The 15,329-nt window shown below is 32.0% G+C and overlaps 5 protein-coding genes across 6 annotated transcripts; 2 read left to right on the forward strand and 3 right to left on the reverse strand.

Annotated features, from left to right (window-relative positions):
- Positions 1-2,986: 2,986 nt before the first annotated feature.
- Positions 2,987-4,722, reverse strand: MagR (Iron-sulfur cluster assembly 1 homolog MagR). Its single transcript, XM_011646191.2, has 4 exons — positions 4,586-4,722; positions 4,111-4,194; positions 3,726-3,779; positions 2,987-3,569 (listed from the first exon to the last, which is right to left on the reverse strand). The coding sequence occupies exons 2-4, from the start codon at positions 4,192-4,194 to the stop codon at positions 3,315-3,317; spliced, it is 393 nt and encodes a 130-aa protein (XP_011644493.2). The 5' UTR covers positions 4,586-4,722; the 3' UTR covers positions 2,987-3,314.
- RabGGTa (Rab geranylgeranyltransferase subunit alpha) lies at positions 4,596-7,364 on the forward strand. The gene is made up of 7 exons (XM_089075275.1): positions 4,596-4,736; positions 4,965-5,075; positions 5,163-5,281; positions 5,351-5,538; positions 5,642-5,839; positions 5,913-6,515; positions 6,631-7,364. The coding sequence occupies exons 1-7, from the start codon at positions 4,734-4,736 to the stop codon at positions 7,071-7,073; spliced, it is 1,665 nt and encodes a 554-aa protein (XP_088931401.1). The 5' UTR covers positions 4,596-4,733; the 3' UTR covers positions 7,074-7,364.
- On the reverse strand, positions 7,109-10,368 carry Rabex-5 (Rabaptin-5-associated exchange factor for Rab5). Of its 2 annotated transcripts, none has more exons than XM_011646194.3 (9): positions 9,883-10,368; positions 9,688-9,806; positions 9,337-9,594; positions 9,077-9,107; positions 8,905-9,002; positions 8,527-8,783; positions 8,299-8,430; positions 7,972-8,217; positions 7,109-7,907 (listed from the first exon to the last, which is right to left on the reverse strand). In XM_011646194.3, exons 1-9 carry the CDS (start codon positions 10,059-10,061, stop codon positions 7,467-7,469), a joined length of 1,761 nt encoding a protein of 586 aa, XP_011644496.2. In that variant the 5' UTR covers positions 10,062-10,368; the 3' UTR covers positions 7,109-7,466. The 2 variants fall into 2 exon arrangements, with proteins under 2 accessions (XP_011644496.2, XP_011644495.2); XM_011646193.3 differs by having other exon boundaries at positions 9,077-9,206; positions 9,883-10,367.
- A 132-nt stretch (positions 10,369-10,500) lies between these two features.
- Positions 10,501-11,813, forward strand: LOC105431769 (RNA-binding motif protein, X-linked 2). The gene is made up of 4 exons (XM_011646196.2): positions 10,501-10,678; positions 10,866-11,018; positions 11,216-11,345; positions 11,552-11,813. Exons 1-4 carry the CDS (start codon positions 10,665-10,667, stop codon positions 11,672-11,674), a joined length of 420 nt encoding a protein of 139 aa, XP_011644498.1. The 5' UTR covers positions 10,501-10,664; the 3' UTR covers positions 11,675-11,813.
- On the reverse strand, positions 11,726-15,061 carry Kat60 (katanin p60). Its single transcript, XM_011646197.3, has 10 exons — positions 14,257-15,061; positions 14,057-14,195; positions 13,728-13,872; positions 13,557-13,644; positions 13,319-13,440; positions 13,050-13,229; positions 12,781-12,923; positions 12,579-12,691; positions 12,368-12,494; positions 11,726-12,293 (listed from the first exon to the last, which is right to left on the reverse strand). Exons 1-10 carry the CDS (start codon positions 14,519-14,521, stop codon positions 12,095-12,097), a joined length of 1,521 nt encoding a protein of 506 aa, XP_011644499.1. The 5' UTR covers positions 14,522-15,061; the 3' UTR covers positions 11,726-12,094.
- Between the last annotated feature and the right edge of the window lie 268 nt (positions 15,062-15,329).

The following is a 15,329-nucleotide window of genomic DNA, read 5'->3' on the forward strand; positions in this document are numbered from 1 at the left end:
CCGACGTTTCACTATTCGGCGAATATTCGCATCAAACGCACGCTCGTTACATCCTGTCTTTGCGCACATCCGGTGCACTCTTAGATTGTCTTCTAACAGCCTGCATCTCGCGAGTATCTGGCAGATATTTTGCAAACTGACACCTCTCGATATCTCGACCTCTCGTAGTCACCAATGTTGCATCGCGAATATACGGATAATAATCTTAATGTATGATAATTTTCAATAACGATTTCTATGATAAGAAATGAAGATAATTAACGTAAAATTGACGTACATCGTACGTACGTCGTTTCAAGTATGATGACTAAATCAACTGATTCATGCAACTTCTTCTGTGACGAGTCTAAGAATGACGAGTCAGTTATCGACCACTAGATTTTATGTTACGCGATTAATAATTCCAGGAATTACGTTCCAGAAATTGCAAAACTCGACATAAACATTAAGATCTTGAGTCCACTTGAAACAGAAATTCATAATTATTTTATAATTTCGTAGATCGTGCCGGTAAATAATTTTCCATATATTATTTATATATAAAAAAATATACATATATATAAAATAAAATATGAAATATAAAATATATATGTATATTCGTATACAATATAAAATAGAATAAAATATAGAATTATATATAGAATATGTATTATATTATTATGAGAACAAATACAATGTACATTGCTATTTGTAAATTGCCGTTATATAAGAAGAATAACTCTTTTTGCATATATCTTAGAAAATATCAAGTTTGTAATTAGATTATATAATATTCTACATATATATAATTATATACTATATTATACATAATCATATATTATTGTTATACAATATACTTAATTAATATATTCTTTATTTTTCCTTTTTCTTTATTTTTTACGTGGAATTTCATTAATTATTTATAAAGAATATTGTATAATCTAATTGCAGATTTGAATTGTTTTAAAAAAATGTAATGCGTTTTATTATATGAACAGTGATTTATGAACGATAATAAAATACATTGTATTTGTTTTCATAATTATGTGAGAATATGTTCTATATATAATTATATATTTTCATATCTAAGTATACAATATGGAAAATTTTTTACTAGGTTATATTTGTTATGTTTATATTATAATATACATTTCACATATTCGTAATCTTCTAACCTCTTCAAATGTTTTTCCATATAAATACATAAAATTATAGAGTTCCATCAAACCGAGTTTTCAACTAATTTGAACGTATTGAACAAAATTATTTTTCAGATTAATATCCAATAAAACTATTCTTTCCGTATAGAATCATTTATGTTCGCGTTTCAATCAATATAAATTAACTCTGATCTTAATTTAATTAACTTCTTATCTTTTTTTGATTTTTAAAATAAGAAAAAGATAAAAGATAAATTAAATCTATATTAAGGTGTTCACCGTCTACATTAATAAAAACATTAGACATCTAAAAGATATCTTTTAACGCAGAAATTAATCAAATTCGCTATTAATTTCTGAGTGTATTATGCAAAATATGAGAAATAATACATACATATTTAAGAAATATTATAAGAATGTTCAGTAAACTTATATATGCATATTTACAGTATACTCAGTATAGAATATTCCATATGATATTATATGCTGTTAGAGAGATGCCCTAAATTACTGAAAGAATGTTAGAATGTACATAAAAGAAAGTGCGGAGATGTTTATTTATTAATTCTGCGATGTATGGGATTACTTATCTATGCGAGAGAAGTGTCAAATAAATTTCAGTGGATTCATCGGCAGATTTCCAATTCACGAGGGCCGTGCAAGGCCGGTAAGATATCCCGATCGCGATACCATTAGCGTTGTGAAAATTGCGATTTCGCAAGTTGTACCGTCGTAAACACCATGTGGCCGGAGAATACGGGACTTGAGAAAGAAACGGGAGAGGGAGGAAGACCTCATGACAGTCTGACAGGATGATTCGGGTGTCCTCACACCCGGAATGAGTCGACGCTCATAAAAGAGAGAAAAAAAAAAAAAGATAAAAAAGGGATAAAACCGAATCTAAATATATGCGCGTGGGTGGACGTTGGATCCGCCTCGTGGCATCTCCAGAATTTCCACGCAAAGAATTCGGTTAACACGTTAATTAACAATTGGCCATGCATCACTTTCTACCTGAGACACCGACCCGCGTCTCGCTCATGGATTAGCATATCGCGCTTTTCATAAATATTAAAAATCGCTCTCGTACCCCTACGCGACAACTCATCTGTATTTCGGAGTAGACGATTTTTCGGCGATTTATACGCGTAGTTCTCTTGCGACAGAAATACTTTTGATACGACATGAATTAATTTAATCAGAAATATATTCAAGGATTTAAATAAATAAGCAAGTAACCCAAATTTTAGACAACCTTCTGTGGCGATATATCAATATATACGGTATACGAAAAATCAATGTTATTTCGAGAGAGATAAGAATTTCAATTATGTTGACATGAGACAACTTGCATAAAAATCGACGAATCATACGCATCATCCTGGAAAAAAATCAAAGGATGGTCGGACAAACTGAGCGAATTTAAATATTCTCAGAAATATCATGAAACTACTGACACATTTGTAATAAAGATACGTTGGATGTTGTATTATCAGAAAAATGTTTTCATTTTTACTCACTTCACATGAGTATCTTTAAAAATCAGCCATAATTTTTATTAAAAAAAAAATTGAAGAAAATTCGCAAAACGAAAAATGCACTTTTCACTTTCGTTATTTTCATTTCACCTCTCTCTTTTTATATTATAAATTTTATATTTCTTGTATTATATTTCTCTAGATTAAATATTTCTTTTTTTATATTAAATGTTGATTTATATTAGATATCCGTGTTTCTGGCTTATCCATGTTTTTGGTTAATTAAGAAATTTTTTGAAATAAATTCTAAAGTCTATATAAAATATATAAAAGTAGAAATCTTTAAAGGAAAAAAGACAAAATAAAAAATTTAATCAGATTATCTTATAATATCATTATCTATATCATTATCTTATAATAAACAAAAAACATATGTTATTAATATATATGATAAAATACACATGTAGTGATATAGATAAGATATATACAAAATTTATGGAAAATGATTAGCTAAGTTGTGACGATTGTTACATACATTTTGCATCATAGATTCAGTTCTTCCGCTATAAGAAAAGATAGAAGTGTGCTCTCAAATATCACAAGGCATTTTGAAGAGCCTAAATTTAACTAACTCGATATAATTACATATTACATAAACTATGATGATAGGACTATAATAATGTTACATTAAATTTTACTAAAGTGAAAAACTTTCTCCACATCCACATGTCCCTTTAACATTCGGATTATTGAATATAAATTCAGAACTTAATTTGTTCTCAGTATAATCCATTTCTGTTCCAAGAAGAGATAGCTGCGCCTTTCTATCGATGAATATACGAACACCATCTTGAACTACTTCCTCATCAAGCTTGGATTTTTCTTTTGCATAGTCTAGAGTATAACTCAAACCGTTACATCCACGTTGCCGTACTCCGACCTTAAGACCAACCTATAATCAAGCAAACCATTAATTTTTATATATATTAAATTTTAATAAATATTTTCGCTTAAAAAATTCTTCTCATTAATTTTTACATGTTCTAATTATAGAATTATGTATTTCTCAATTACCGTTATATAATTCAGGCATTACATATGCACTTACATATTCGCTCTTATCCTTCAAAATCTCCTTGATCTTTTTGACAGCGTTGGGTGTCTGAAGCATAAAAATATTTCCTCATCAGTATTTACATGAAAATGTATTCTTGAAAATGATAAGGTTATAATCCATTGTGTCATGATGGTGCGAAATAATAAGCATGACAGGGGCAATTACGCAATGAAAACTAAAACACGTTGCGATCGCATTTGCGATGAATTGTTAAGCAAATTCGAATGTATTTTGCATCATTTTTCGAGCTTATCTTCATATACGTCGCAATGTGAAATACATTGGATATGGAATAAATTGGATAAATGATTATTCATGCAAAAAAAAAGAAATGTGTGAAAGATAATTGTATGCAGCTAATTAATCATACGCTAACCAAGGTGAGTGCAGCGCGAGTCGGAAAAATTTTCCTTCCTTTTACAGCTCGTACTGTGGCGGCCGCCACTGTGGAGGACGCCATCTTGAATGAACGACAAGGATAGGTTTCAACAGCTGATCGATGTCACGTGCAAATCTAAAGCTTTTGCGTCCACCGTGCTAAAAATAAATTCGAGATTTCGGGCGGAGAAAGAATTGCCCAATTGGCCGAAATAATCAATGTATTGGTTAATTTTTTTTCATCCGAGATCTCAAATTGATTTTAAGTATCGTGGACATAAAGCCCGCATCCGCACTGCAAAGCACTTGCATTTTCTCAACTTTCTGCACCATCTTTTTCTTTTTTTTAGAAATTGAAAGGAAAGGAAATTTTTATAGATATTTCAGAACTTATAGATACTTCATTTTGTGGGAATTATTAAATCAAAATATCTTGAATTTATTTAAAATTCTAACTTATATTGCATGTGCACCTGTGAATAGTGATGGTAGTCGTGGAAGTTGCGATCGGTTGCTGATCTACAAAATTCAGAATCTAATGACTTGCACTCGTCATCTCAACAGATCGGAGCAAACTTGCCAAGTGTTTGTGACTCACCGGCAATAAAAAGAATATTCGCAATGGTAAAGAGCGACTATTTTTAATTATATTTTTTTACATATTTTAATTAATGTGTGTGTGTGTGTGTGTGTGTTTGAAAAATAAATAATTATGTGTGTGTGTGTGTGTGTGTATATATATATATATATATATATATATATATATATATATATAATTATATGTATATGTATATATATGTATATATGTATATGTGTGTGTATATATATATATATATATATATTTACTTTCAGCATGGTCGAGTGAAGGTGCGTACGACAGCGGAACAGGAAGCAATAAAGAAGAAGGAAAGGGCGGCTAAGGTTGCCCAATACAAAGCTGATATCGCTATAGTGTTTCAAAAGGTTTGAATTTCACTATACAATCACTATACAACACTATATTGTACCTGTTATATATGAGATTTTTATATTACATTATTTACATTTTAGAGAAAGGATAAGATATGGGATGATGAGTTGTTATTAGTTACCAAGCGTATACTACTGAGCAACTCGGACATCTATACATTGTGGAATATCCGTCGCGAAGTTTTCGAAAATAACAAATGGTAATGACTTTAATAGAGATATTTGGTTAGTGAAGTAAATGTTAACAGATTAATTTAATAAAATTGCAGGAGTGAGGAAGACTATAAGCAATTGCTTGAAAATGAAATGAATTTGACAGAGCAGTGTCTCAGGGAAAATCCTAAATCATACAGTGTGTGGCATCAAAGATGTTGGGTAATGGAACGGATGTCTGAACCGGATTGGAAGAAAGAATTGTCTCTGTGCGCAAAATGCCTAAACATAGATGAGAGAAATTGTTAGTATGTCATATTTTTCATATGCACAAAAATATATATTTTATAGCAGTATAGCTCTTTTGACTAGTTGACATACTTGAAATTACATTTTTTTTACTATAGTTCACTGCTGGGATTACAGAGAGTTTGTTGTACAAAAAGCTGGGATTTCTAATGAGGAGGAGTTTGAGTTCTCCACCACAAAAATATTGAATAACTTTTCAAATTATTCGTCCTGGCACTACAGAAGTCGAATATTAACCAAAATGTTTGGCACTATGTACGAAGAGATACCAATTATAGATGAAAAGTATAGGGAAGGTAAGGTTTTTGTAAATTATTTCGTACCACTCAATATTTTACATCTTCCGAAGTAACAAACGATATTTTTCAGAGCTGGATCTAGTCATGAATGCAACGTTTACCGATCCCAATGATACTAGCGCATGGTTCTATCAAAGATGGCTTTTAGATAAGTGTATAACAACTTGTAGATTGTGGCGTGCTCAAATTGGAAAAGATTCCGCTGTTATTGTTATCGACAACAATATACTGATTAAACCAATTTCTTTCTCATTATACGTGAATGGCAAAACTCTTGATATACAATGGCAATCATATCCAAATGAGAAATTTGCCAAGTTACATATAGCAGAGTTTGCTAGTCCTTTGGAAGATTTAGAGCATACCAAAGAAGTTTCTGTAAAACTGCAAGAAACAATGTATCAGCTTTCGTATTCGGAGATGGAAGGTACATGGATTTACAAAGATAAATCGATTTTGCACAAACAAAATAGCAACGATAAACAATTGAACGAACAATTAAAAAGTTACAATAAACTTTCTGAAATGGAACCAAATAATAAGTGGGCCTTATTAACTGGTATATTACTGATGAAAAAGATCGATTTCAAGAAATTTTATATTGATATATTAAATAATCTGACAGCACTATTGAAAGTCGATAGTCTTCGCAGGAATTACTACAAAGATTTGCGTAAGTAATCTTTTTTTTTTATATTAAAATTTCTTTTTTTGATTTTAATAATTCTATCAATTAACTTTTTGTTTATTCATTATACACATGTTATCAATGCTACTTGTAATTTTAGGAAGCAAACTCTTAACAGAATATAAATTACTCGAAACATGGAAGGAAGAAGATAATTTAGAGATACAAACAAAAATTGATTTATCAGGTTTAGATTTAACGAAAGTACACAATAATTACTATTTTAGCTTTTTCAAGGATGTAGACTTTAGCGCAAATCAGTTAGAAAATTCCTTACATCAGCTTATCACATTACAACGATGCACAAAATTATCACTGTCCAACAATGGCTTAACATCATTGAAACGTTTTCCTACTCTACACAATCTCGAAGAACTCTCTTTGAAAAATAACAAGTTAGTAAGCACGGAGGAGATAGCCAACCTAATAAAACGACATAAAAATTTGAAAAGACTAGATTTACGAAATAATCCAATATGTGAAGAGATCGATATAACTAAAATTCAGGGTGTAAATTCTCACATAGAAATATGTTTAAAATAACATTAGGGAAAACATTTAATAATTAATAAAACATATTTGTAATTATAACTTTTATGCAATCTGTTGTCTGCTGTTTTTACTATTTTTATCACATAGATATTAAATCAAATTCGGATACAAGTAAACGATTTTATCACAGCAACTTAATTGTAATATCACGTATCATATTCGTTCATTCTGACATAAGAAAAGGCTCCTATACATCACTACAACATTACCTTTTTCTGTGCTTTTACATATCTGTGATGGGCTCTTTATAAATACAGGCAAATTAATAAAACTGCGATAAAAGATTATTATTAAAAACTCCTCTCAGCTAAATCCTACCGCAATCAAAATTTATTAAACGCATTCAGCATAAATAATACCTGGATAACGTTTTTATAACTAATACTACATATTCTGATAGTAACCGGAATAATTATCCGAATTCAAGTCAGCCGGAGTTATGGATGAATCGCCTGTGTTGCATGGGATTGTCGGTATATTTGATCCTTGAACCGTGAAGCCATGATAATCTTCCGAATTAATCGGTTTTAAAACGGGTGGCAGATTCGTGTCGGGTGTAGGACATTCGTCTAATAAACTGTCCGTCATGTGTTTTTTAAAGAATTGCGTTTCGCCAGATGCAAGATCGGATTGAGTGTCCAAGCTGATAAGACTAGTCTCATCCTCGCCTTTGCTAACTTCCAGACTATCGTCGCCAATGAAGGATGGAAAATCGAACGTTGGCGACGGTGTCACGGAATCTTCCACTAATGATGTTCTCATTAAATCACTCGACAAATCCGTCATTACACCGCCATTCATATTATCGACAGAGTGTGGATATATCTGTTGGAGAAAATATATCGTGGGATATAATTCAAAAATAAGAATTGCATTTAATCATTCTTACCTGTGGAATAATTGGTGGTGGTAATTGGTAACTTTCAATATCCTCACTATCTAAATTGGTAGGCACTCTCTGACTGTGAGATATTAACAGCGGCGTCCGTTCAATCACTTTACTCACGTCATCTCTTATTTTTTCTTTAAAATCCATCATTTTATTTTTCAATTCTTCTGCTTGCTTGATGATATCGGTATTTTTAGCTTGCAAGTCATCCAACAAAGTTATATCTTCACACATGAAATGTAAACTCTATAAAAATTAAACATCGTAGATTATATCCACAAATAATCAATTTTCTCGAATTTTACAAAGATATATTGTAGATATTACTTCACATATCATAAGAGCTGACTCCCACGTATTAGCTGGAACGCATTCTCCTGACATGTATGCATTAAAGTCCTTCTCAGCCATATTCAAAGATTCTGCCGTTAAGTTTTCGATAAATGATACCGCGCAACACTGCAACGAATAATTATTTAAAATAATAGTAACAGAGTCTTGCTTCCCGAGAAAAAGGAATCAGCGAATAAAACATTTATATTTAGAAAACTGTACCAGATTTGTAAAGTAATATCCTCCTTCCCCGGTCATTAATCTGCTAGCGTTGCAAAACCTCGTAATAAAATTTATATTGCTCTTGAGTCGTGCCGGATTAGCCTTTAAAACGATAAATATGAGCGCTGGAAGAAATTCATCGGCGGATGCTGGTCCATCGACGGATTGTTGCAACAAGAGGAATATATTTCTACAGCAATGAATAACACATGCCAATTTTTCTTGAGGTGCTTTAGCAGAATCCATATTTAAAAGATCTAAAATAAATTTGTATTCTACATTATACAATATATACAATGTATATACGATGTATATAATCAAATTGTAAAGCTGTGAACAATTATACTATAATTTCATGAAATTAATAATATGACAAACCTGTAATAGATGTATAGACGAGTTCTCTAACTTCCGAACTTGTTTCGTGAATCCTACATTCCAAATTCTTGCCACTCACCCAATTTAATTGCCGTATCCTATAAAGAAAGTATTACTGCTAATATTCTCTATTAAATATAAAGTTTAGCTGTTCCAAAATTTTGATACAAACCTTTTCTGTATAGCCAAGTCTTTTTCTTCGTCTGTCGTGAATGGAGGGCAAAAAAGAATTCTATACAACAAAGTCATTGCATACCTTTCGACATAATCTAACAGTTTCTCTTTGATATCTGAAGATATGTCTGTAATAGTGAGATGGATAAATCCAAATTCTTTTTCAAGATAAAGTAAATATATATATAGTATATAGATAAAGTGAATATGTATATGTATATATGTAAAGACAAGTAAATATGTATATAAATAAAAAACCTGCATATTTAGTGCTGTTTTCCAGACGTTTCCCGAATATATGATAGAAGTTCTGCGTTATTTCTGACAGTTCTTCTATCCTCTTCACATCCTTGTTCTGTAGTATGTCTATCACAAACGAATGTATGCACTTTCTTACATCTTTCTCCACTGGCGTCTTAGCTATGTACAACAATAAATCTCGATTTTCCACCTTGACTTTTTCGAGATCTGGATTATCCTTTAGTAGCTCATGATATAATTCCTGATATCCCTGAACTTGAGATATATAAAAGAACAAAAGCGATAAACATATTGCAATCATTTATGCTGTAACATACAGTTATTTACAAAATATAATGCAAGACTTACCTTTCGCAACAGGTTTCCTGAACGAAATATTCAACAATTTGTACTTTTTCTCTTGCTGTATCTTTTTCTCCTCGTAGCCCTTGTGAGTCCCAGCACTCGTTGAACGATTAGCATTGTCTCTATATATAAAGAAGTAAAAAAAAAAAAATGTTATGTTTATACAGAGACAAGAAAACATAAATAAGCAGATCTTACGCGTCCAAGGTTTGCGCATGGGACCCGCGCTCGGCCTGAGCCCGTCGTTTCTGCAGATGCTCCCGATGGCACTTGCTGCAATAGCCTTCCCATTCCGCATTGCCATAAAATCCGCAACCGTTCCTGCACTTGAGATCGGCCTCGTCGATCCGTAAAGTTGGCGTCTTCGTCGAATACATAACGATTGAGGGAAACGCCGGCCTTAGGAAGGATCCGTCCTTCACGTTTGACAGCGAGGAACCGCGTACTCTGTACTATCAACTATCACTTAACCTAATCTGTACATTCAAGTTTCATTCGAGAAACAAACTTGATCTATCACGCTTTAATCGCCGTCGATATTGGACGGCATCTTTCGCGTTCCCGTAACTACAACGGTTGACGCTCAGCAAATCACTCACGCTCGTCGACTTAAATCGTTATCGTAGAAACGAAAAAGGCGGCTGACAGAAGAGGAGCAGAAGAAAACATAAGTGGCATGGGATAGATCAAGCTAATAAGAAATTAGATAGGACTCATGTAGCTGAATCGAGATTTTTATCCTAGCCAATCAGCATCTCCGATAGATTTGTCAGAGAATTGAGAATACCGCCTTAAAGCTAGTGCTTCCAGAAAGAGAGAAAATAAAAAATCATAAACACGACGTGGGTGAAACGCGGTGGAACGTAGTTCCGTTGCGATTTTTAATATTCAGTCTTCGAAATATTTTTAAGCGTCCTAAGATATCTTTCTTGATTGAAATTTATGATTTATTTACATATTTGTGATTTTCGACGACTGTGATGAATCCTTTAACGTACGAATCCTTTTTACTTTATGTACTGGTTAAGAAAAAATAGGCTAGAAATGTGAATAAAAATATATTCGATTACATTAATAATCTGATTATATATTTCTTATATGTTACATTTAAAAATTGACTTGATTAAAAATTTTTACTTTGCAAATTAAAAGATATGATTATGAGCAAATTATATTTTCAGAAATGTCAAAAATATAAGGAAGCTCAATGAGCAAGAATTGCAAGGTAGAAACAAAACATCATGGCATGATCAGTACAAAGATAGTGCTTGGATTTTCATTGGTGGCTTGCCATATGACTTGACGGAAGGCGATGTTATTGCTATCTTTTCTCAGTAAGTTAAAGTTTATATTTAATTTAGATAATTTGTTCTTTATTGCTCGGCATTAAAAATTTTGTTCTCTCTAAGCTTCAAATATGTCTATATTTTGTTTTAAATATAAGTATAGTTCAACTATAAAAAAAAAACAGATATAAAATCATATTATCATATTATCAATGTATTTTCAATATAAATATTATTCATTACAGATATGGAGAAGTTGTTAACATAAATTTAATCAGAGACAAGGATACGGGGAAGCAAAAGGGCTATGGCTTCTTATGTTACGAAGATCAAAGGAGCACTATATTGGCAGTTGACAATTTCAATGGCATCAAGGTATTTTTATGGGATATGACAGTTTTGTTAACATCAAATAAATTTAGAATAGTGATAATTTTAGCAGATAATAAATTTCAATCATTTTTTTTTTTATAACAATAGATATTATTTGCATTATTTCTACAAATGTATGAAAAAGATTTATTCCTCTACAAATTATAATTGCTTGAAATATTCTATCAAAAGTGTTTCTTTTTTGCTAGATCTTAGGAAGAGTAATACGAGTGGATCATGTTACCAATTACAAAGCACCAAAAGATTCGAAAAATATAGACGAGGAAACGAGAAATTTACGAAAAGAAGGTTGTGCTCCAAAAAAGAGTTGAGAGTATACATTATACTCTGTGAATGTACATAAAAAATGTGAAATACCAATATTTCTAAATATTATTTCGAATGTATTATGTATAGATTTACACTTAAATTTAATTTATACTTAAATATATTATTGACTAAGAATTCTCACTTATGACTACTTTGTTACTGCCAGTTAAGTCTTTAGTATTACAATTCAAATTAAAAATATTACCCAACTTTGATCTCATATTATTCCTATCGTGCAGTCTTATTTTCCAATTTGATTTTTAAGTCTTAGAGTATAGAGAATCATAGTCATTTAAGAATTGCAAAAGATTAAGAAGTTCCCAGTTTTTTGTATATGTTAAATAGAATGATATTGTAACATTAAATGTGGTCAGGGGGAATGAATATGTTAACAAGTTATATTATTTCTTGGCAGAATGATATCAAGAGGAACCGAATTCGCTCATCCATTTCTCATATTTTTCCAAGTCCTCTTGAGAAACGCTTTTGTTACATCTTTCAACAGCTTCATCGAAATCTGCGGCAGATACAGGCAAATCCAACTCTTCTTTCGGCAATTGTCTGATCTGGTCTGGCCTCAAACCCGCGATTTTCTTTCGCATTAACATCATGGAAGCGTCCCTAAATAACAGACGTCCAAGTAAAATAAATTGGAAAATTTATATATAAGCTACTATGTAACAATCTCTACTCACCTGCAAACATTTGTAATATCCGCGCCAGAATAACCCTCGAGTTTCCTTGCAATATCAGTTAAATTTACAGACGAATCTACTTTAACTTCACGAAGGTTTATCTTTAATAATGCCTCTCTGCCTTCATCTGCAATAAATGTAGTAAAACATATTTTATAAAAACTATATTTCATTTATTGAAGTGGCCAGTGAAATTTAGTGAGAGACTTACGATTTGGTAGTGGAATGTAAATACGTTTTTCTAAGCGTCTTCTTAAAGCTTCGTCGATATCCCATGGGAAATTTGTTGCTGCTAATACCATTACCACTTTGCTTGGATCCTCACTATATAAAACAGAAATATTTAGTATTTACACATGTTATCAATAAAATAAATGTTACCAATACAATATGAATATTGTACAGTGTTTTACCTATTTGAACTTATTCCATCCATTTGGACAAGAAGCTCGGATTTTACGCGACGTGAAGCTTCGTGTTCGGATTCAGATCCTCTTCTAGAGCATAGCGAATCAATTTCGTCGATGAATATTGTGCTGGGCGCATAAAATCTGGCCTACAAATAACAGAACATAATCAATACTGTGAATAAAATATTACGTTTTTTTCATCTAACAAAAATTCTCTTTCCTTTTTTTTAGTCTTTTAATATGTACATTATGTAATGTTTTGATTGTTTTACCATTTCAAATAGTAATCGAACGAGTTTCTCTGATTCGCCCCTATATTTCGACGTCAATGTAGAGGACGAAACATTGAAGAATGTTGTGCCACATTCTGTTGCAACAGCCTTTGCGAGCATAGTCTTACCTGTGCCGGGTGGTCCAACCATTAGTACTCCTTTCCAAGGTCGTCTGATTCCCTGAAAATAAAACATATATGTGAACATAAAATATAATAAAATTTCATTACATGATCAAGATTAAAAAAAATATATATATGTATATATACTTTGAAGAAATCAGGCATCCACATTGGAAGAACAACTGCTTCCTCCAACAATCGCTTTGCTTCATGTAAATCCGCTATGTCGTCCCAATGGATATTTGGATTTTTTTGAACAATATCTCTTTCTACAATATTAATATGAACTTATTTTTAAATTTTAAATATGAATTTATTTTTAAATCTTCTTCATTGAAATGTTTTTGAATAATAATAATAATAATACAATAACTAATAGCATTACCTAATATTTCTACAAGATCTTTATCATTAGCAGATGGTTCAAATTTACGTTCTTCTAATTCAACATCCTTTTCTGTTTCTGATTTGTCCTGAAATTATCAGATACATATCAGATTCTGCAACTTATATTAATATTTGCAATTTATTATAGATAATCGGTAAATCAAGAAACCTTGCTTGCATCATCTTTTTTTACAGTTTTTTTATCATCCTTTTTGCTAAGAGCTTTACTATCTGGTTTTTTAGCTATGGCAAGAGATTTCTTAGTATTTGTTCGATTCTGCTGCTTCTGTTGAACCTTTTGTTGTCTGGAATTTCTGAAAAGTACATATAAGATATAAAAGAAAAGTAACTATAATTAGATTAAATGATAAAAAAAGTAACAATTATTAAAAAAAAAAGAATACTACCATCAGAAAAGAGAAAGAGCTTAACAAATACATTTGCCCCATAATCATAAATATAAATTAATAAATCATAAAACATTACAAATTTATATACTTTTGTTCTGCTGGAGTTAAAGGAAGCCAGACATCTGGATCCCTAGGTGGCATCTGATTCCAAGAGGAATCTGAATTGTTGTAAGACCAAAAGGCAGAATCTCTCGTTGATTCCTCAAGTGATGACAAACAGGATGTTCCTAAAATTTACAGACTTGTTAGATCGTCTTCATCTCAAATATGTTATCTTAATTGTATTACCGAGTAGTCTCTCGCTATGCGCATCTACTTTAAAAAGCTGTAGCGTATTAGATGTGGCTTTCACTTTCTCAAATTCCTCGACGATCTGGTGCTGTACCACTTGCCACTTGGCCTTGCGAGTCGCGTCCGCTATTGTCGCAAGTAACCTATGTATCTGTTGCACGACTCCTTGATAATAGACACCGGACGTGTCATAATTCCCCATCAATGCCATTTCACGCGCGAGCTTCGTGTTCTCGCAAATCTCGTTTACCGACACAGCCATGATTTTGCCGCTCGAGAAGGTATAAACGAGGCGCAAGACTTATCACGTTCTCGAAACGAGATATTTCGACAACAGTGCAATCAGGTTTCTTCTTAAATCCTGCTGGAGTTGTAATGGCAAAAGTTCATTTAACACCTCAGCGTACATTTTTCTTTCTCGCTACAATCGACATATCAAAGCTACATTTACATAACTCAAGATTAAATCTCGTCGGACAGTTACGTTGTGCATAAATTAATTTCGATAATAGTTGGATAACAAAATTAACAAATCAATAATAGCAAGTTAAATAATCGCTCTCGTAGAAATTATAAGTCTCTACTAATTTTTCATCGCGCTTGTTTAACATTTTCGTTGTACCACAGAAATATTTTGTAGTATCACAAGAAATCACACGAAAAAACGCTCTCTCTCTCTCGTCGTCATGAAGCACAACAAAGCACAACAAAGTCGAAGTACTCGTATAAGACATCGCAAGAAACTATTGACTTCTTTCTTGACCAATTGCGTTTGAATAATTCGACCAATTAACCAATGCGATTGGTCAATTCTCTTTCCATCCGAGATCTCGGACCGATTTCTAGCATCGTAGACAGGGAGCGTCCCGATGCCTATGTTAGTGTCGGTCCACAATAGGTGATTTAAGCTTTAAGAAGTAAGAAATTGACCAATTATAATCGAATATGAAAAGAATAATCGACTATGATTGGTCAATTTCTTACGACTTAAAGATTAAATATTTATTGTAGACCGACACTTACAATGGCTGCGTTCAGCAGAGAAAGCAGATCAGTGAGCGTTCAGTGAT

This window comes from Pogonomyrmex barbatus, unplaced genomic scaffold (genome assembly GCF_055798465.1).
Source record: "Pogonomyrmex barbatus isolate J1 unplaced genomic scaffold, ASM5579846v1 scaffold18, whole genome shotgun sequence".
In the NCBI taxonomy this organism is placed as follows: Eukaryota; Metazoa; Arthropoda; class Insecta; order Hymenoptera; family Formicidae; genus Pogonomyrmex; species Pogonomyrmex barbatus.

Bases quoted from the DNA above. Each gene is read 5' to 3' on its own strand.
- MagR (XM_011646191.2), bottom strand. From the start codon at position 4,194: ATGGCGTCCTCCACAGTGGCGGCCGCCACAGTACGAGCTGTAAAAGGA. The intron at 3,780-4,110 runs GTTAGCGTATGA...TTTATGCTTCAG, and splicing joins CTCGCGCTGCACTCACCTTG to ACACCCAACGCTGTCAAAAA. The intron at 3,570-3,725 runs GTAAGTGCATAT...GCTTGATTATAG, and splicing joins TGAAGGATAAGAGCGAATAT to GTTGGTCTTAAGGTCGGAGT.
- RabGGTa (XM_089075275.1), top strand. The intron at 5,282-5,350 runs GTAATGACTTTA...ATAAAATTGCAG, and splicing joins GTTTTCGAAAATAACAAATG to GAGTGAGGAAGACTATAAGC. The intron at 5,539-5,641 runs GTTAGTATGTCA...TTTTTACTATAG, and splicing joins AAACATAGATGAGAGAAATT to TTCACTGCTGGGATTACAGA.
- Rabex-5 (XM_011646193.3), bottom strand. From the start codon at position 10,061: ATGTATTCGACGAAGACGCCAACTTTACGGATCGACGAGGCCGATCTC. The intron at 9,003-9,076 runs GTTTGTATCAAA...CTTTCTTTATAG, and splicing joins GACTTGGCTATACAGAAAAG to GATACGGCAATTAAATTGGG. The intron at 8,218-8,298 runs GTAATATCTACA...TAATTTTTATAG, and splicing joins CAGCTCTTATGATATGTGAA to AGTTTACATTTCATGTGTGA.
- LOC105431769 (XM_011646196.2), top strand. The intron at 11,019-11,215 runs GTAAGTTAAAGT...TATTCATTACAG, and splicing joins GTTATTGCTATCTTTTCTCA to ATATGGAGAAGTTGTTAACA. The intron at 11,346-11,551 runs GTATTTTTATGG...CTTTTTTGCTAG, and splicing joins ACAATTTCAATGGCATCAAG to ATCTTAGGAAGAGTAATACG.
- Kat60 (XM_011646197.3), bottom strand. From the start codon at position 14,521: ATGGCTGTGTCGGTAAACGAGATTTGCGAGAACACGAAGCTCGCGCGT. The intron at 13,873-14,056 runs GTATATAAATTT...TGTACTTTTCAG, and splicing joins TTAACTCCAGCAGAACAAAA to AAATTCCAGACAACAAAAGG. The intron at 12,294-12,367 runs GTGAGTAGAGAT...TCTGTTATTTAG, and splicing joins GATATTACAAATGTTTGCAG to GGACGCTTCCATGATGTTAA.